The following is a 20737-nucleotide window of genomic DNA, read 5'->3' as shown; positions in this document are numbered from 1 at the left end:
AGGCTATTCACTGAGGCACAGCATGTGATTAGACAGAGGGATGGAAGGGAGAAGTCAGAAATACATATGGGAACCAGTAAATGATAAGTGATATTTCAAATCAGCTGGAAAAGGATGAATTTCCAGATGAAACACCACCATCTGGAAAAAATAAGGCTAGAGCCCTACTCCCACCCTTACCCTCAGATAAATTCCTGATGCCTCAAATATCTAAAATTTTAAAAATGAAATAAAAAATATTAGAAAGATGGAAGTTAAAATTTTTTGGTGAAGAAAGCCTTTCTGGGTAAATGTAGACACCATTAAAATGGATTAAATTCAACAACTCAAAAAAATGAATGTTTTCTGATTGGAAAATAATATATATATAATAAACAAAAGATAAATGAGAAAAAGGAGAAAATATTTGTAACATATATTAAATATAAGGGGTGCTTTTCTTTAATATATAAAGAGCTTCTACAAATAAATTAGGAAAATATCAATAACCCAATGGAAAAGGATTCTTCAGAAAACAAAATACAATGGATTTTAAACAAATGAAGTGGTGTTCAAACTTGCTTGTAATTAGAGAAATGCAAATTAAAACTGCCATCAAGATTCAAGACTTAAATGTAAGATTCTAGAAGGAACCCGAGGCAGTGAAATCTTGAACATCTCTTGTAGTGACATTTCTTCTGGTATACCTCCTCAGGCAAGGAGAATAAAAGAAAAAAAAAACAAACCCAAACAAAACGAGATTACATCAATCTAAAAAATTTTTGCACAACAGAGGAAACCATTAACCAAATGAAAAGACAGTCTACTAAATGCAGGAACATATTCCTCAATGCTACATCTGATAAAGAGTTAATATCCAAAATTTATAGAGAACTTAATAAACAACTCAACACCAAAAATCCCCTTCAAACCATCTGATTTAAAAATGAGCAAAGGACCTGAATAGACACTTTTCCAAAGAAGATATACAGATGGCCAATAGACAGATGAAAAGATGTTCAATGTCACTAATTGTCAGAGAAATGCAAATTAAAAGCACAATGAGATATCACCTCACACCTGTTAGAATGGCGCTCATCAATAAATCAATAAACAAGTACTGACAAGGATGTGGAGAAAAAGGAACCCTTGCGCACTGTTGGTGGGAATGCAGACTGGTGCAGCCGCTGTGGAAAACAGTATGGAGATTCCTTAAAAAATTAAAAATAGAACTACTTTATGACCCAGTGATTCCACTTCTGGTACTATATCCAAAGGAACCCAAAACACTAATTCAAAAGACTATATGCACCCCTATACTTATTGCACTGTTATTTACAATAAACAAGATTTAGAAGCAGCCCAAGTGCCCATCTGTAGATGAGTGGATAGAAAAACCTGTGCTACATTTACACAATGGAGTATTACTCGGCTATTAAAAAGAAGAAAATCTGACCTTGTGGGGCTACATGGGTGGACCTAAAGAGTATTATGCTAAGTGAAATAAGCCAGTCAGAGAAAGACAAGTACCATGTGATTTCATTTATATGTGGAATCTAATGAAGAAAATAAACTGAGAAACAAAATAGAAACAGACTCGTAGATAGAGAACAGACTGACAGCTGTCAGAGGGGAGAAGGATTGCAGGACTGGGTGAAAAAGGTAAATTTTGAATTCATTAAAATGAATTAAAAATTAAATTAAAGTTTTTATTTTATTTCTAGGAATTTATCCTACAGATAAACTGACACAGGACAACAATGTATATACAAGAATATTTACGGCACTGTTGTTTATAAAAGTAAAAGGTGTTTGCCAATTAAGAACTTATTTTTAAAATTAGGATACATCCATACAGTTGAATCCTTAAAAAACAGAATAGTATTGAACAAGAATGAAGGTATTAAAATGGGACAAGCTTCCCACTATCAGGAATGAACAAAGCAAGGTAAAGGACAGAATCTATCATGAATTATCCATTTGAGTATTAAGACATGGGAGAACAGAGGTTGCTTCTGAGAAGGAGTGTGAGGGCCCAAGGGGGGGGGAGTCAGTTTTATATATAAAACTTTTTTCTATATAGTTGTTTGTACTTTATAAATTATGGACAATGTGCCTGTTTATCTCGATGGTCTCATGAGCGTATATGAGATTATTTAACAAATCTGGCTTGATGAAGGGATATAGGCTTCAGGTACCATTAATCTAATGGAGGGGCATAGGTGATGGATGCTGGGAAGCATGAAGATCAAGTTCAACAGAAGAGAGGTAATCGTGCACTAGACATCAAGACTAAAGTGATGAGGGGTGAGAAGAAATGGGGATGAAGCTAGATAAAAGAATATCTTTAGAGCTGTCACTTAAAAGACAGCTGAGATAAGGAGAAAAGGGGCTTTGAATGGAGCCATTAAAAGTTAAAATGAGCTGAATTTAGGATGCTGTGTAAGCATTTATAAGAAATTAATAGTAATAGCATAATAAAGGCTTGTTATCCACTGGATGGCAAAGTCAGTTAAAAATTGGGGGAGGGGAACATAATCTCTATCCTGTTTATATTCAGTCACAAATGTATGATTATGTTGATATTGGTCTTTTAGGGTTTGGGAGGGAATATAAAGCCAGTTTAGGGTTTATTTTCAGACTGGAGGAGATTACCAGAGTCATTCATTGACTGAAGACTATCTACAGTGATCAAGCCTTGCTTTCTTCATGTTAGATTGCCCAGGATACCGCTGTGCAATTCAGAAGAGTCGTAACCGTGTATTATGAGTAAAAGCCATATAGCTGTTCATACCAGCCCTCTCACTTTATATTCAAGTTCAAGAAAGGCAGAGACAACATGTGTAGTGTTATTTGCACACAGCCTGGCAAAGCAGACTACATAATTCGACATCTGATGATGACATTTTGTGTTTGGTGGTGCTGGTGGTGATAATGGTGGTGGTGGTTTTAATGGTTGTTGTAGTAATGATGGTAGTGGTGATGGTGGTGGTAGTGGGGGAGGTGATGATGGTGGGGGTGATGGTGATGATGGTGGGGGTGATGATAAACACTAATGTTCTCAACCCCTCTTGTCAGAAAGCTTCTCCCTTAATAGGTAGAGCCGCTACGTCTTCCAGACTTGGTAGAGTGGCCTTGTGTAGAAGGTGTTCTGTGGGGCCCAGTGGCACAGCCTCCCCAGTCATCCACGCTGGGTGCTCCAGGTGCGCCCCTGAGTAGGCTGTGTACTGTCCTGTGGTGGTTGAGCCCTGATTGCTGTTGGGAGGGACTGACCCTTAGGCCGATCTGCTGCGAGGGCTGGCCGTGACCACAGCAGAGGAACTGCTGTGCAGGAGTTGCCCGTACAGAGCAGGACGTGCTTCAGTGGTGCTTTGGTACCCACTGAGCCCACCCCTTGAGGGTGTTGCTCATGGTGGATGTCGCTCATGGATTAGATAGGGTTGTAATCTGGCGTGGTTTATAGCTGTCCACTGAGTACAGTGGCTCTGGGGCCTTCTGGGAGGTGCAAGGTCAGCCACTGCCTGTGCCCCACCTGGGGCCACGTGGCATGAACTACAGAGTGGTCTTCAGCTGGCTGCCATTTGTGCTGGGCTTGGAGGTGTCCCAGAGAGGCCAGGCTGCAGACCAAGGTCAGCTGCCACTAATGCTGGGCTTGGGGCCACTTAGCAAGAAGTATAGGGTACACAGAGGCCAGGTGCTCCCTCTTTGAGAGAGTTTAGGAAGACTGAAGCATGAAGCAAGAGAGGCCATTTGTAAAGAAATACCACTGGAAATGGCTTGGGCGGAGTCTCAGGGAATGACCAGTGTCCAGTAGTGTCAACCAGATTGATGGAGACTCAAAAATGGTGCTCGCCTGCTGGCTCTGTGTGGGGAGGGCTCAGCAAAGGAACAATGGCCTCTGCCAGCACTGTTCTCTGGCAGAAAGCACCCCCTCACCAGGTCTTGCCTTGATGCTAGACAATTCAGTTCCTCCCTGTGTGTCCCTGGTTCCTTTCCAGCTGCCGCCCCAGTGCTGGAGCTCAGAGGGAGTGAGTCTGAGGAAGTCCGTCAGAGGATCTGCCTGGTTCTCTAGCAGCCCTCCGTGGCCTTCAGCCTCAATCCCCACTGGTTTTTACAGCCAGAGGTTATGGGGACTTCTCTTCCTGGCTCTGGAAACCTGGGCTAGGGGTCTGGGGTGCGGCTGGGTCCCCTTGCTCCTCAGGGGGGACCTCTGCAGCTGAGATATCCCTCCTGGTTTTTGTCCACTACATGTGGGTGTTGGACCAGCCTGTTCTGCATCTCCACCCCTCCTACCAGTCTTGATGTGGCTTCTTCTTTAAATCCCTAGGTGTAGGACTTCCATTCAGCTAGATTTCAGGGGGTTCTGAATGACGGTTGTTCAATAGTTTAATTGTAATTTTGATGTGGTTGTGGGAGGACGCAGGTACTGCGTTTACCTAGGCTGCCATCTTGACTGGAAGTAGTCAACGCTTTGGTTTTAAGAGGTGAGCGGTCTGAGTGTCATCTGGATTAGAGCTAGAGCAGGATTTAACCCCACCCCTGTGCTGCCACCCAATCCAGGAATGGACGCGTCTCAAAAGAGGTCATTTTAGGGCTCATCTTTTTTTGCCTAAAGCAGAAAAAGGTGATAGCTTTGTATGAAGAAATTATGCCACCATCTCTCTGTTTTTTGTTGTTTTTTCCTTTTCACCAGAGCTGGGAACAAAGAGTGTAGATAATACTGCAATTTCTATCTCTACAACCTCATTTGAAATCATTCTCTTTGATAGAAGTTCCCTTGAAATGCAAAGGATAAATTGTCTTAACTTAAAGTTGCGAGAAAGTTGATTGGACATCCTGTTGTCAAGGAAACCAATTGTCTTACTCTCTCATTCTCTTTTATGCATGCGCCTGCGTGCGTACTCATATACCACCCACCGGTTATTGCAGTGCCCTTTAAAACTCTTCATCTGAGATTTCAAAATTACTTTAAAATACCCAAAGACTTGACTTTGAAAATCTGTACGAAAAGTACTCAGGAAAGTAGTTCCTAGAATTCAAACCCAAGGAAACCTTTTCCTAATTCTGGGGAAGCTGATGTCATTCTGTGTCAGGGTGGTGTCTCAGAAATGTACAGAGCAGCCCATAGGGTCAGGGTCAAGCCAGCAGCAGAAGGAGACGATTAGAAAGGGAAAGGTGGAATGAGGACTTTTACAGAGCAATAGAACAGCACACGAGAAAGAGAAAGGTAAGCAGTTCAATCCCTTGAGCTTTTTTGAGTACCTATCGTGCTGAAAGCAAGAAGCTATACACATACCTACAAAAAAAAAATCGAAGGAAAAGAAAGACCAAGCTGAAAGGTATCTTAGAGCATATGGTCTAGTTGCTTATTATTGAAAGATATGCATCATCTTTCCATCTTTCCATTGCAGGAATACACCTTCCTGCTCCATCAATGTCATGCATGGCCACATGACTTCCTGCCCTGACTTTGGGTTTAGTCATATAACTTAGTTCGGCCAACAGGATGTTAGCAGACATGATACAGCAGACACTTAAAATGTTCTTGTGTCATTGGGTTTGCTCTCTGAACCTTTGCCTTCCCCATGAGAAGAGCCTGCCCTGCAGATGTCCCTGGAGCTCAGTCCCACTTCCTAGACAAGGGTGGCTTAGCTCAGTCAATGCCAACTAACCCTAAGACACAGGATAAAAATCATACTTTGTTCTTTAAGTCTCTTCGTTTTAGTTTGTTACAGAGAAATAACAAACCCATACGGAGAGCATCTGGTAGACCATCTTAATATATTACTTTCACAGGGGCACAGAGCAAATGAAAGAGTGGTTTAGAACTTGGCCGAACTGTGGGTCTCCTGGATACAAGTCAATCTCTTTCAAAAGTCATCCCTGGTAGACCAGGCATTACGTATCCTTTAAGTATAGATGATCTTTGCTGTCCATTAAAGCGGAGTTGATGGATACTTTTCCTTGGCGCTATATATATATATAGCCAAGGAAAGGGACTGAAGGAATTCCCAAGCCATGGGACTGAAGGACTTCCCAAGCCACGGGACCCCATTAGGGTGTACATCAGGAACACAACAGAACTTTACTGCACCAGAAAAGTTATCACTGGAGGTCTGCAAAAGAGCTGCTAAAATCACCCAGGGGCTAAGGATAAGCTGTGTGAGAGCAGGCTGGAATGATTAGGACTCCCGTGTGGAAAGACACATGTCAAGAGTCAGTTGATTCAAGTCTGTGAAATCTTGAATAGGCAAGTGCTCTGAACATGAGTTTGTTCACCAGATTCTGGAATTTCATTTCTCTTTTTAAGGTGGGTAGGGAGCATACTCTGAAGCACAAAAGAGAAAATTTAGGAAAAATTAAAGGGAAAGCTAAATTACCTGCCTGAAAACTAGGGTCATCCTATGTCCCAGGAGATCCAGGACAGCCTCAGTTTCCACTGTTGTCCTGGGGTAATTATTGATAGCACCCCCTTTTACTTTCCACAGCGGACTGGGTTGGATGGTAGATGATGTGGTCATACAACTGACAGTATATTGTAACCATAAAGTTGAACAAAACAGGTCCAAGTATGGTTCAGATAAGTTCACAGGGATAGACCTGCCATGGTTTATCTAGGCAGATCAGAGCAAGGCATGGAGGCCACCGGGTCCCGCGGCAGCACACCCTGGTGTACCCTTTGTCTTGAGAGATGGTGAAGGCACCCACGGCCTGACTCAGGCCAGGGTCATAAAGTCTGGGAAGTGGCGTTGTTTCATGCTATATCAAGCCCCTTGGCCAACCCTGGGGTCAATTCTAGGGGCCTCATGGGCTGGGCACCCCCTTCCTCAAAAGATAGAAACACACACACCTTCCCCCCTTGTCATCACTTCCAAATAATTCATGCAACAATCAAAATGTATGGCGGAAGAATGGAGTCTCCCTCTTACCCACTCAGATGCCCATAAAGCCTTCGGAGCTCCATTTGGCTTTCCCAGAAACCCTGCAGAAAACACAGCACCAGAGTGAGAACACAGTGCAACAAAATTTCAAGTGTTCAAACTTACTCAGAAACAAAGGTCTGGAACAGCAAGAATGCAATTACATCAACAATAAAAAAAATTGGAGTGATATTGCTTTCAAGTACTTTGGAGTATTAGAATAAGCTAACAGCTTTAAAATATATACATATATGTGTGAGTGTGTGTGTGTGTGTGTGTGTGTATATATATATATATATATAGAGAGAGAGAGAGAGAGCGCCAAGGAAAAGTCTCCATCAGCTCCGCTTTAATGGACAGCAAAGATCATCTATACTTAAACTATTTGTGTATAATTGCTGCTAAAATATTTGAAAACTGTTTGCTTTCTGAACTCCGTTCACATTCCCCTCTGCAATTTGGTTTATATTATTATTATTTTTGGCAAAGCCTAGCTTCACAGCCGCGATATGTGTAAACATCTGCCGAGTCTCTCCAAATTTATCACAAATTCTGAATGATCATGATCCAAGTTAAATTTTCACTAAAATCAACATCTTCAGAACGTAAGGACCGCAGAGCCACTTTCTACAGGAAGGAACACTAGGCACATTTTGTGGCGGGAAAGGCGTGTATACCTGGAGAGAGGCATGGCGGGGGGGGGGGGTGTCGGTCAGAAAATGCTAGATCAATTGTGTTGTGGGAATGAAGTATATGTGAAAATATGCGTGGTCTGGTCGGAGGTGGGGAGTGGAAGATGCTATGTGCGTTGTGGGAATGGAGACTACGAGCAGATCTGTGAGGGGCGGGTGAGAGGTGAGGGTTGGGGGAGGTCAAAGAGGCAGCTGTCCTCCTCGAGGGACATGCATTCCATCCTCATGAAGTTGACATTCACAGTCTAAGCTTGTCATGTATCAAGGAGAGTGTGTATGAATATAAAAACAGGCACTGAAATTACTCTATTCTGGAGAGAACTGGGCAGGATTTGTACACGCAAGGATGCCAAGCTGAAAACGAGTCCATGTGGAAATTCTCCAGGTACAGGGGGACAGTGCTCTCCTCACAGGAACAGCTATTTCCCTCCACATGTAAATGCCATTGTAACTACTCAACTGAATGCTACTGATCACTCCCACACCCCCCAGAAAGATAGAAATGTATCTCATTTCCCATCTGATCTGATCTTGTATTTTGACACTTAGAAATCTCTTTACACTTGCTTTGGGAATCTCTCAGGAAGCCCAGGTGAGTAGCTGTGGGCTTTCAAAGTTGTGAACCCACCACCCTTGAGATAGAGATGGGAGAAGATTTTTTTTTTAAAAAAAAAGCACTATCAGGAGAGAAGTAACAACAATAAAGGGTGAAAGAGGATAGTGGGACTGAAAAAGGGAGAGAGGGACAGAAAGGGACAGAGAAGACCCTGAGAAGGAGGAAGGACAGAAATAGCTAATGTGATTTTTCTCTCTGGTGCCAAGGACCTGTCTTTCTGGGGGGCAGGGGTGGGGGAATGCTAAAGAGACTTTAAAGGGGTGTTATCAGCATTGGCCCAAATTTAGTCCTTCCTTCCTTTGTTTGGCTTAGTGGCTGTCACATGCTGGATCTGTTGGCTGCTGATGTTGGGTCTGGTGGCAGCAGCCCCATGGGTTAGCAGAATAAACCATTTGGCTTCTGATAAAACCCAGTGTGAGGAAAAAAATAACAATAACCTTAGAAGAGAGAGCCCTAGGCCTATATCTACAAATGTGAACATTTCCACTTGCTAGTCACTCTGGTAAATCAAGGGTATCTTGCTGAACCAGCTTCCCTTCTGACCTTTTGTTGCTGACAACTCATGGAGTTCTTTCTCCCTGTTACCCAGGCCCCAAAGTTAGAGGCATGTTTGACTTGTCTTGCTTTGAATCCTGTATACTTTTATTAGTCACACAAGGTACCGGTTTTGCCCCCAATGTCCCTGTCTTTTTACTGTCATTTACCAACTTGAGCCATGTATTCACTACACACCTAGACATCAACAGTAGTTGGGGTCTACAGACCTGACCTAAATTCTCTCCCTTACAGAGTAATCATCCACTTGGCCATCCATCTCCTACTCACAAATGATGGTGCATGAATGGTTCTTGGCTTGCCTTTCTAGACCGTCAGGAACCTAGCCCACCTGTCTCTCCCTCCCACTCCAGCCACATTCCTCGGGGCTCCCCAGTCTTTGCATTCAGGCTGCCTATCAGGCTGTGCCCTGGTTCTCATGCAGGTACATCCTGCCCGTTGTTACTCCCCGTCTGGTTTGTGTGTCCTTGTCTCTGTGTCTATTGCTCCTGCAGGTCCCCTTTCTCCAGGAAGTCCTCCGGGATGATTCTAGCCCTGAAGGGTCTCCTGCTCCTCTGAACAACAACAAGTCTAGGGCTCTATAGATCCGATCTGGTGTTGTCCACTATTATCATATTTGGTGCATAAGTAACTGCTACTTCTCCCACATTTCCAGGGTGCAGGACATGTAGACACTCAATAAATGGCTTTTTTAAGTGAATGGATGAATGAATGGATTATAGGGCTCAATATATATTGATGAGTGGCAAGCGATGAATCACTGTCATCACTTGGCACCTTCACCTGCAGAGCACAGCAGGTGTGAGTGCCCTAGATAGGGCAGTGCTTCACGGGGAAGCGCCACTGGGCTCAGCGTGTCTTACGCAGGAAGGCATGGAAGACAGCCCTTACCTGGCGGAAGAATGTCAGGTTTCCAATAAAAGGCGAAGGCTTGGGATGCCTGATGCCCAACTTCTCCAGTCTTGAAAATGCCGAAGTAGAGTACCTGTTGGGGGGGAAGAGCACATTTGAAAAACAGAGAAACCAAAGTGTGCATTCATGCTTTTGGCCCTGGAAGGTGTCCGAATTATTTCCTCTGGAAGTAAGGGTAGAAAAAGAAAAAGATGCCCTGGCCGGGTTGGCTCAGCGGTAGAGCGTCGGCCTAGCGTGCGGAGGACCCGGGTTCGATTCCCGGCCAGGGCACACAGGAGAAGCGCTCATTTGCTTCTCCACCCCTCCGCCGCGCCTTCCTCTCTGTCTCTCTCTTCCCCTCCCGCAGCCAAGGCTCCATTGGAGCAAAGATGGCCCGGGCGCTGGGGATGGCTCTGTGGCCTCCGCCCCAGGCGCTAGAGTGGCTCTGGTCGCAACATGGCGACGCCCAGGATGGGCAGAGCATCGCCCCCTGGTGAGCAGAGCGTCGCCCCATGGTGGGCGTGCCGGGTGGATCCCGGTCGGGCGCATGCGGGAGTCTGTCTGACTGTCTCTCCCTGTTTCCAGCTTCAGAAAAATGAAAAAAGAAAAAAAAAAAAAAAAAAGAAGTTTCCAGTTGATGATGCCTAAGGGCTGCAGAGGTAGAGCCCTATGGGTGAGTGAGAAGCACAGGACTCAGTGAATTCCTTCTGATTGAGTGGCAGGCTGGAGATCAAGGAATCTTACAATCTCACAGTTGGGCGACCCCCTGAGGAATGATGTTGTCCAAATACCCCTTCACCACCTATAATGTAAATGGTTTTCTAAAACACACCTCTACCAGTTCAGCCCCTTTGCCTCTGAAACTACTGTGAACATTTGTCTCAGAAAGCATGGGGTGAAAAAGCAACGATAGCAAACACGAGTTCCTTGTGCAGATTTGTCTATTTTCTTGGTCAAAATTGCCCCTGTACATAATTCGTCCCTCAGCACATTTCATGGCCTAATAGAGAAAGAGAGAGAGAGAGAGAAAAAAAAAAAAAAAAAAAACAGAGACGGAGGGAACACGCCGTGGAGACGAGACCTCATCACCAGCCACTTACAACCTCTTTATATCTTTGTTTTCACGGCCTGAAACCATATGGGAAACATATTTTCTTAACCAAAAATCAGGAAATGTGGCCCGACAGATTTCTGTGCCACTTTCCAGGAGAAAGCGGCAGTCTGAGAAGTGCCGTGTGGCTGTCAAAACATTGGAATTACTAGGATATTTCAACAGTTTATGGGAACAGAGGGGTAACACATTGAAAGTCAGAACTGGCTTGGAAAAACCCGGACATATGGCTGTAATCCCTGATCAGCCGGCTAATTAGGTCAAAAGTTCAGTTCGTTCAGAAAAATTAATGAGTCAAACTGAGTGTTTAGCATCATGCCGAGATCAGCCAAATCTTCATTTAGGAGCGAGAAAAAGTAGAGGGAGTATCGCTACAGCTGGGCTTCAGAGCAGTACTGGAACTTAAAAAAAAAAAAGCCACCGTTGTAAGAATCACTCACTTATTATTAGAAAGATGGAATGTTTGCTCGAGTCTTTGCCTTCCCCCTACCTCCCACCCGCAGGCCAGTAAGGAACACTTAAAATAAGAACTTTTCATCGAATACTCAAATCTTCAGTAAGGCCAACCCAACTTAAGTGTTGATTTGTGTTGTTCTGAGCAGTTTAAGTCTTATTTTTTTTAACTGTTACTACTATTTTTTTTAGATTTTATTTATTCATTTTTATTGGAGAGAGAAGACAGAGAGGAGGGAGAGAGAGAGAGAGAGAGAGAGAGAGAACAGAGGGAAGAGCAGGAAGCATCAACTCCCATGTGTCTTGACCAGGCAAGCCCAGGGTTTCGAACCAGTGACCTCAGCGTTCCAGGTCAATGCTTTATTCACTGTGCCACCACAGGTCAGGAAAGGGGCCACCAGGGAGAGCTCATCCAGGACAGAAAAGGAAGAGGGGTTCTTGTTCCCAGCTCTCCTGACCGATGTTTCCACCGGCGGGCTGCATTACTGGGTTTGAGTGAATCCCCGGGACACTCGAACATTTAACTCCATGTTCAAGTGTAATTGCAAACCGCAGTCAAGAGCCACATCCAAATTGCACGGATTAGTCGTGCCCACATTCCTCTTCATTAGTGTGTGTACCAGAGGTTGACAGCGCGGAGTGTAACAGTGATTCTTTCAAGTCAACTAGGATATTTTAAATAACACTCCTCACATCTTCTTAAGAGGGAAAAAGACCAAAGGAGACGCATAGTCCACTTAAAACTTCCCTCAGCATCTCCAATCAGGTTTCTAGGTTCCTTTTGTTCCTCCGTTTTTGTGAATTATTTTCTAAATGTAATCTCTAATGGGTAGAAAGAAATATGTCATCTTGGGCCACGTAATTACATCTTAATTTTGTAATTAGATGTCTTGATTGTCTAATTAAAGGACAAGAAGTCTGCGCCTAATTACACATGCTAATTATTATGCTAGTCCATGCCCTGATTATGTAACTCCACTTATGAAAATACTGCTTGTGTGTCCCTGCACAAAATTCAGACATTTTCAAACATATGGCATCAGCAGAGGATGTTCTAGACACAGTCAATAAACTTCACTCTGCGGCCTGGACTCATGAATAGGCCTTGAGTGTCTTAGACTAGGAGTTGCCAAATGCTGCTGTCAGTAGTAGCTAAAATCCTTGCACCGAAATCAGCAGGGAGAGAGGTCACTGCCACTGGACTTCTGAGCAAAATTACAAAGTGGGTTTCATTTGTCTCCTTCCCACTCTCTTCTCTGCTCCCTTGTTTCTTATTCCCTGGTCCCAGGGTCCCCTCTGTCTCTCTCAACAGGCTCTTAACCCAGAATCTATGGACCCCAGGAGTTAGAGGTTGAATTGTGTCACTCCCAAAAAAGATATGTTGAAGTCCTCACTCCCAGTTCCTCAGAATATGACCTTATTTGGAGATAGGGTGGTTACAAATTTAATTAGTAAAAATGAGGTCATGCCAAAGTAGAGTGGACCCCTGATTCATTTTGACTGGTGTTGTTATAAGAGGATGGCCACGTGAACAGAGACACGGAAAAATGTTGAGGGATGTCGAAGGCATTGACCAGAATTATGCAGCCACAAGCCAGCAGACAGCAAAGATCATTACCAAACCACTAGGAGCTAGGAAGAGGCAGGGAAGGATTCGCCCCTACAGGTTTCAGAGGGAGTATGTCCTGTCTCCACCTTGATTTCAGACTTCTAGCTTTCAGAACAGAGAGATCACAACTTCTGGTGTTTTAAGCCCAGTTTGTGGTAATGTGTTATGGCCACCCAAGAAAACTGGCCATCTGGGAATACCCCTGAATGAGCTTGAGAGAGTCAACGAAAAAGGATTTAAAAATAATTATCTCCTCCTGGTCCTTTAACAGGTGCCAATGTGAGAGAAATTTGCTCTTTTATGTCAAAATATGCCCTTAATTCCTGTACCATAAAAAAGTGCAAGTGGCTGAGGGTGCTGCTGGGTAAAGCAGGTAATACACAACCATATTACAATATTTAGATCATGCTCCCTTTGATGGAAATTAATGCATATTTGTCCCACAATTGTGCATATGGACCTATATCATTGTTTACATTAAGGGGACTTAAGTTGGAAAATGACAGCCAAAAGTGTATGTGGTCTTTTCAGAGAGCGTCCTTTGCTTTTATTGTGACAATCAATGCAGTCATTTATTGCTACAGGACACAAACCCGACTCAACTCTGAACACGTATTTGGGCAGGAGGGAGAATTCTGAACAGTTTTCATTTAGAAAGTAACTGACCACAGCCTTATTAGCTGACTTTAAATTCTTTTTCCTTCTTCCTTCGTACTTCATTCTACCCTGACCACTGCAACTAGAGAAACTGTAACTACAGAAATTGCTTTAGTCATGCATCATGCCAAGAGTTCTTTGGAAATGCAGAGCTTCTAATGAGGTCATCTCAGTTCCCCGTTTAGTGCCTCACTCTGTTTTTGTGTCCTCCTGCTCATGTTCATCACCCTCTCCTGTGCCCCATCCCACAAACCCTTGCTCTGACTTGCCATCCAGGCTGGAAGTCATCTGGTGTGCATCTGGTAGATTGGCACTGCTCGCGTGTGGGAATAACAGTTGTTTTCTTACGCCAATCTTGTAATCAGTGATCCTTCTGAACTTTCTTATTGGCTTACAGGTGGAATCTCTTTGATTTCTTTTGCTGACAATTGTGTGTTATGCAAATAATATCAGTTTGTTCTCCTTCTAATCCTCTCTCACTTTTCAGTTTCTTTTCTTATTCTATTGGCTGGAATCTCTAGTACAATACTATTTAGAAGTAGCAGTAAAAGAGAGCATCCTTTTCATATGGCTAACTCTAGGAGAATGCATATAATGTTTCAAAATTAACTGTGAGATTTTTTTTTTAAATGTGTATTGATTTTTACTAAGAGATAAAGGAAGACAGAGAAAGAGAAAGAGAGAGAGAGAAACAGGAACATTAGTCTGCTTCTGTATGTGCCCTGACCAGGAATTGAACTGGCAACCTCTCTATTTCGGGATGATGCTCTAACCAACTGAGCTATCCAGCCAGGGCAAGTGTGAGATTTTGCTGTAGATTTTTGATAGATATTCTTTTTTGGGTTAAGGGCATTTCCTTCTATTCCTAGTTTAGTTAGAGAAGCTCTTCTTGATTAGTCTTGCCATAGTTTTGTCTATTTTATTAATCTTTTCGAAGCACCAACTTTTGCTTTTGTTGACAATTTCTAATTTTTTGCTTTCTATTTAATTAACATGTTCAGATTTTCAGTATCATCTTTCTTCTATTTTCTTTGGGTTTACTCCATTTTTTGTTGATATGCCATTCTTGTTTCTTTTTCTTTTAATTTCTTAACAGTTTAGCTCACTTGTCTTCAATATTATTTTTAATGAATATATTTAAGGTTAAAATCTTTAATATTTCTTTAGCTGCATCTCACACATTTTACATTTTGACATGCAGTACTTTCAGTGTCTGTTGTATTCTTATAGGCAACTTCTGAATATAAAATGTGCTAAGCTGAAGAGTTGATTCCATATCACCTTATAATGGTGACACATGATATATTTGCATCATGATGAATTCATGGATTTAAGTGTTTTTGCTATGCTTTGATCCATTGCAATTATTATTTATCAAATTATCCCATCTTTGTCTGGTTGGGTGCATATAAGTTTGTTCCTGAGTACTTTAGACAGAACAGCTTCCGTAACTTCCTTAAATGGCAAGATGTTCCAGGTTTAGCTTACATCAGGGGTCCCCAAACTTTTTACACAGGGGGCCAGTTCACTGTCCCTCAGACCGTTGGAGGGCCGGACTATAAAAAAAACTATGAACAAATTCCTATGCACACTGCACATATCTTATTTTAAAGTAAAAAAACAAAACGGGAACAAATACAATATTTAAAATAAAGAACAAGTAAATTTAAATCAACAAACTGACTAATATTTCAATGGGAACTATGCTCCTCTCACTGACCACCAATGAAAGAGGTACCCTTCCAGAAGTGTGGCGGGGGCCGGATAAATGGCCTCAGGGGGCCGCATGTGGCCCGCGGGCCGTAGTTTGGGGACCCCTGGCTTACATGTTTCTTGCCCAAAACTTGCACCAGCAATTTTCCCAAGTAGCCTGTTCCTTTGAGTGGGAAATGGCATCTAGGTCTAGTAAGAAGAGGAAGACTTTTCACTGTATGTATTGGTGATACGTCATGATATCATATTTGAGTCTTCAACCATGTTAAGTGCCTGTTCAAAAACTTAAACCGACTTTGAAACTTGTGAATTGACTCCTTTGTAATGAGAATCATTTTCAATGTATAGTGACACCTTACATAAACGATCAATATGGTGAGTCCTACTAAAAAGTGAAGGCATTCTTTTAAGTAAACTAACCTTTCTCAACTGTATTCATTTCCTGTTGCTGTTGTAACAAATAAGCACACATTTAGTGGCTTAAAGCAACGCAATGTGTTGTCTTATGGTTCCAGAAGCTGGAAGTTCAAAATCAGTCTCGCTAGCCTAATGTTGAGGGATCAGGTAGGAATGGTTCCTTCCACAGGATACAGGAAATTATTTCTGTCACTTATGGCCACATCACTCCAATGTCTGCTTACAGTTATCACATTGCCTTCTGTGACCAACTCCTCCTGAGTCCCTCCTTACAAAACCCTCATGAATTCACTTAGGGCCCACCCAGGTAACCCATAACACTTTATCTCAGGATCCTCACTCCCATCCTTAAAGTCCCTTTTGCCATAGAAAGTGGCATTCTGTAGGTCCCAGAGATTCGAACATGGGCCGCTATTTAGCTACCACACCAACTTGTATTGTGTATAGATCTTGCTTTTATTTTATAGTTTTGGAGTGTGCCGATAAGGGAGAAGTGTCTGGGGGTGGGGACTGGGATATTGTCAGAGCTTCCTGTTTAGGGAACATTGGATGGTACAGTTGTGGGAGGTGGGCAGGAAGCAAACCAAGAGCTCGAACGATACTCAGCCTCTGCCTCAGGCACCACTGAACCGGACTCTGGTGGTTCTACTATCTAAACAGGCAACAGATCAGTGTTTCGGTATTAAGACGTTAGTCTTCTAACTTCAGTTGTTTAGCATCTTTACAGTTTTTGCCGTATCTGCAAGTCACTTGTGCTGTTTTACTTCCCATTTCCTTTGAGTAATCTTAAATGCATTTATTTTAAAAGAAACCTTTATGTCGTGGCCACAGAGGAAAACCATTACTACTTTCATAAATAAGAACTCATGGTAAAAATAAACACTTTGCAATGGAAAATTTTAAAAGTCCATGAACCCCCTAAAATGATCTCACCTGCTACAGATGGTTCTTAGGCCAAGCATGGTCCAAGCAGGTCACTTTTTTTCTTTTTCCTTTTTTTTTAGAGAGAAAGAAAGAGAGGGTAGGAGAGAGGGAGGGAGAGAGAGAGAGAGAGACAGGCAGACAGATAGGAAGGTAAAGAGATGAGAAGCATCAACTCGTAGTTGCAGCACTTGAGTTGTTTGTTGATTGCTTTCTCATACATGCCTTGACTGGGGGCTCAAGCTGAGCCAGTGACCCCTTGCTCAAGTCAGTGACCTTTGGGCTCAAGCCAGTAACCATGGGGTCCTGTCTATGATCCCACACTCAAGCTGGCAACCCCACACTCAAGCCGGTGAGCCTGCACTCAAGTTTGCTACGTACATGCCTGAGTCTGGTATGCTTTCCAATGCCCATCCTTCCCCATGAAAACCAACGGGTCCCTTCTAGGACTAAGAGCAGCAAAAGGCGTGGGGTTGGAGTAGGTGGTTCGGAAAGGAGGGGACTCTGTGGGAGGCCCCAAGCCAGGCTCTGCCTCAGCCTTTGTCCCCCCAGTTCTCTGCCACGTGGTCACAGGGTTGGTCCCAGAAGGATGCACAGAGGGTGCCCTGCCCATTGGTGCTGGTGAGAATCAGAGGAGGATGGAGGCAGAGCATCGAGCAGTTTCAGAACACGAATGGGTGTGCAACTCACCTTTCTGTTTTAAAAATAGAATGAGGCAATTGAATTATGTCATAAAACCAGTTAAGTGGCTGATATTTATGAACCACTCCTAGATTTTTTTTTTTTTAAGTATTTGACTGAATTTAACTAGGCCAAGCTCCCCCGTCACCCACTGGAAAAACTGGTGACATATATAAATGCGACCTAAAACCTGCCGCCCAACCCTCTCGGGGGAGGGGTCTCGAATGGCTTAGTGCACTTAAAGATAGACATATAATAAGCATTTTAAAACAAAATGTCTTTAAATGTATTATAATATAGTTTAATTTACAAATTTAAATACCAGTGTGTTCAAATGTGATTTCATGTGTTTGTATCTTTAAAAACGAAAGGCAGCCTCTTGGATCTGGACCCTGAATTCCTTACGTGTCAGGGGATTTAAGCCCAGACAGGGCATCCTGCGCAGCCCCTGCCTTGTCCTGCTTTGTCCCAGGAGCTGGAGAATTTGGCTCTCGAGAGGGCCAAAAAGCAAGCCAAAGAATTTTTTGCAAACTCCTTTCAAGTACGGATTTTGCTTCTACAGACGCTTCTCTTTCACATCCCCCCAACGCTGAGCTCTGCAGAGCCTGCCCAAGGTGATGAAGTTGTCATCAGAGAACCACGGTCAGCTCTGGGTGCTGGAGACACAAAGTCACCCAAGATGCATTTTTGAAGCGGCCATAGCGAGGCTGCCCCACATCAGCAGGAACACCCTCATGAGACAATTGAAAAGACTCCTGCCCCTCCTAGATGCGTAAGGGTCCCAGCCAGGGTGAGAGTTCACTTCCCTGTCTCCATCTGCCAATTAGTAGATTGGACCTGGCCAATAACTGTGCTCACAAGGTAATGGCTTGTTTAAGTAATTGATGGTGTTTGTCCTCACTGGGGAATCTTAGCACATCAAAAGATGTTGAGAAAGCCAAAATTCACCTAGAGTCTGAATTAATCACTTTGTCAAGCACAACAAAGGCTGTCTTGCTTTGCTAATAATCCCAAATGAGGTAGCAACCCTCAGTTAAATAAGGAAACTGTCGTGCCTTTAATTAACGTTTCAAAGAGCTCAGACTTGCTTTTTAACCTGCTTTCTTTTTATGAGAATGTGGGGAAGTGCGTGCAGAGCAATTTTTTCCCCAAGCTTCTCAAGTGCAGAAAGGTGAGACCTGCTTCACTGAAGTTCATAGAAGAAGATCTGGGGGGCTTAGTTGACCACAAGGTCAGCGTGTGTGGTTGTGCCTGGGTCAGAGGAAGTTAGTCCCAAAGTCAGTGCCTTCAAATGCTGCCCTGCAGTCTTAGCACTTCTCCTTGCCCCAGACTTGGCTGCTGGGAAGCCACTGGCCACCTCGCCACTGCGCCCAGCATAGCCACTTGTCTTTCTGGGCTGCACCTTAGAAACCCACCCCTCTCCTCCCAGCATGCTCTCTGGCTGACTCACTGGTCTCAGACTGTGTCTCATTAATCTGTCTTCTCCTGGCAGCTCAAGCTTCTCAGCTTCCCAACACATCCTCATTCCCCTTTACCCGCCTCCTATGCCCCTGTCCCCCAGAGCTCCAGGCCAGCTTGGCCTGGGCCTGGCATGCAGACCCCCTCCAGGTTCTCAGCAAGGTCATGGTGGCCAAGCCGGAGCTGTGGATACTATGGCTCAGGAATAATGGGCATTTGGGCATGCGGCTGTGTTGGTCCGGTCCCAGCTGCACAGCCACCTTTGAAGGGACTTTGACACCCCCAAGGCCACTTAGAAGCCAATGAGCAGGATGAGGGGATGGGGTCTGGAAGCCACTAGGTTTAGCTCAGTGATCCTCACAGAGTACGGGTGAGTGAGATAGAAAGTGTGTCCTATAGAAAACAAATAGGAAAACGAGGGATTCCCTTGGACTTGGGGAAGCCCTGACAACAGCCTTCCATGTTCTTATTTTACCTAGCAATGCCCCAGGGCTTCTAGATTGGTCACCAACTAGAAACCTCAGCGCTACCTTCCACCCTTCCCGTCAGTCCTCATCTGCAGTCAGTCCCCGAGGACTGTCAATTTTGCTTTCAAAATGTCTCAAGTGGGTTCTTTCCTTCCTTCTAGCGGGCACTGCCCTATTTCAGATACCCATTGTCTTGCCCTTAGGCATGGACTTTTCAGTAGCTCCCTGAACTGGCCTCCCAGCCCCGTTTCTCTCCTTATCCATCGGTCTGCCGGCCACGCTGCTGCCAGAAGAATCCTGCTATAGTGCACATCTGACCATGTTGTGACCACTTCAGGATTCTTTATGGGCTCCCTGTCACTCTTAGACCAAACAGTACATTCCTTTATTTGGCCCATAGCGCCTCTGATGATCTGGCCCCAGACTGACTCCAAGTGGTCTTTAGACTCCAGCAACCCTGCAGGACTTGGACATTTCTAGTTATATCAGCTTGTTTCACCCTTCCGGCTTTGAAACCTATGCTCTTCTGCAGAACCAGGACTAAGGTGAGGCAATGAAGCATCAGGGGAGGTGGGGGTTACAATATTTAAGGAAGCACTCACTGTCAGGGATGTGCAAGTACTGCCCCTGCTCAAGTATGGCCCTGAGCGTCAATGCCTCCTTAAATCTTATACCCTGGATGCCTACTTACCTCACCCTGGTCCCTGCCTGGGGTATCCACCCTCTTTCTCCACCTGGCAAGTCCTAATTATTCTTCAGATTTCTCCAGGGGTCCACCCAGACTGTCCTAGGCACATGGATACATTTCTTTGGCCACTGGTTCCCTAAAGCAGAGGGACTGCAAACAAAGAATGGGGGAACTTGGTGTATTGTTTGTAGGAATATAATCCTGCCCAAGTCCATTATTTACTGTGCCTCATTCTGTTTCCATCATGGGGCTTAGTCATCTGTAGTTAATCCTTCTGTTTTTATGAAGTCCTTCAAGAACCCTTAAATGTTGTGAAAGAGACCTCTGCCGTGGGTGAACCTCAATGGCAGTTGGAGCCCCAAGAGAGCACAGTGTAGGCACTAAACTCTTTGCTATTGTTATGCCTCCATGCCCTTTGTCATAATTGTGAGAAGTTGCTGAGTGTTCTCCGGGTGCCGAGAGCTGCTCTAAGTGCTTCACACATGTTAACTCATTTATTACCCCAGAGTGTGGGGAGGTGTTGTGATCATCTTCGTTTTTCAGACGGGAAAACAGAGGCTCAGAGAGATTAAGTAACTTAGCCAAGGTCACACAGCGAGTAAGAAGCAGGGCTGACATGTGAACCCAGGCTGTCTGGTTCTGGAGTCTGTGCTCTTAACTAGCAGCCTGGGCTGTGTCTCATTTCACATTTCAGGGCAGCCAAGTGCCTAGAACCAAATCTGTCTTACAGGACAGGAGGTGTGGAAAGCTCTGCGTTGCTCACTTCTGTGGGTGGACAACTCTGAGGGCCCTGGGAAGGGGCAGATACCATTCACAAGACTCTGTTCTCTCCTGGGATCAAATCCATTGATCAGATTAGCCAGTGAGTCAGCAGGACCCCAAGGCTTGAAACAAGGACAGGTCAATTTA

At 44.1% G+C, this 20737-nt stretch overlaps 1 protein-coding gene across 3 annotated transcripts in view; it reads right to left on the bottom strand.

Moving 5' to 3' along the window:
- TBXAS1 (thromboxane A synthase 1) overlaps positions 1–20737 on the bottom strand; it is a 139565-nt gene that overhangs the window by 103919 nt on the left and 14909 nt on the right. For all 3 annotated transcript variants that reach the window (XM_066255277.1, XM_066255278.1, XM_066255279.1), the window contains exons 2-3: positions 9654–9747; positions 6909–6961 (exon numbers count right to left, since the gene is read on the bottom strand). In XM_066255277.1, coding sequence (XP_066111374.1) covers positions 6909–6961; positions 9654–9747 — 147 coding nt within the window. The remainder of the gene's footprint in view (positions 1–6908; positions 6962–9653; positions 9748–20737) is intronic.

The sequence above is a fragment of the Saccopteryx bilineata genome, chromosome 2, assembly GCF_036850765.1.
Source record: "Saccopteryx bilineata isolate mSacBil1 chromosome 2, mSacBil1_pri_phased_curated, whole genome shotgun sequence".
NCBI classification, from domain to species: domain Eukaryota; kingdom Metazoa; phylum Chordata; class Mammalia; order Chiroptera; family Emballonuridae; genus Saccopteryx; species Saccopteryx bilineata.
This window is presented reverse-complemented; position numbering and strand designations above follow the sequence as displayed.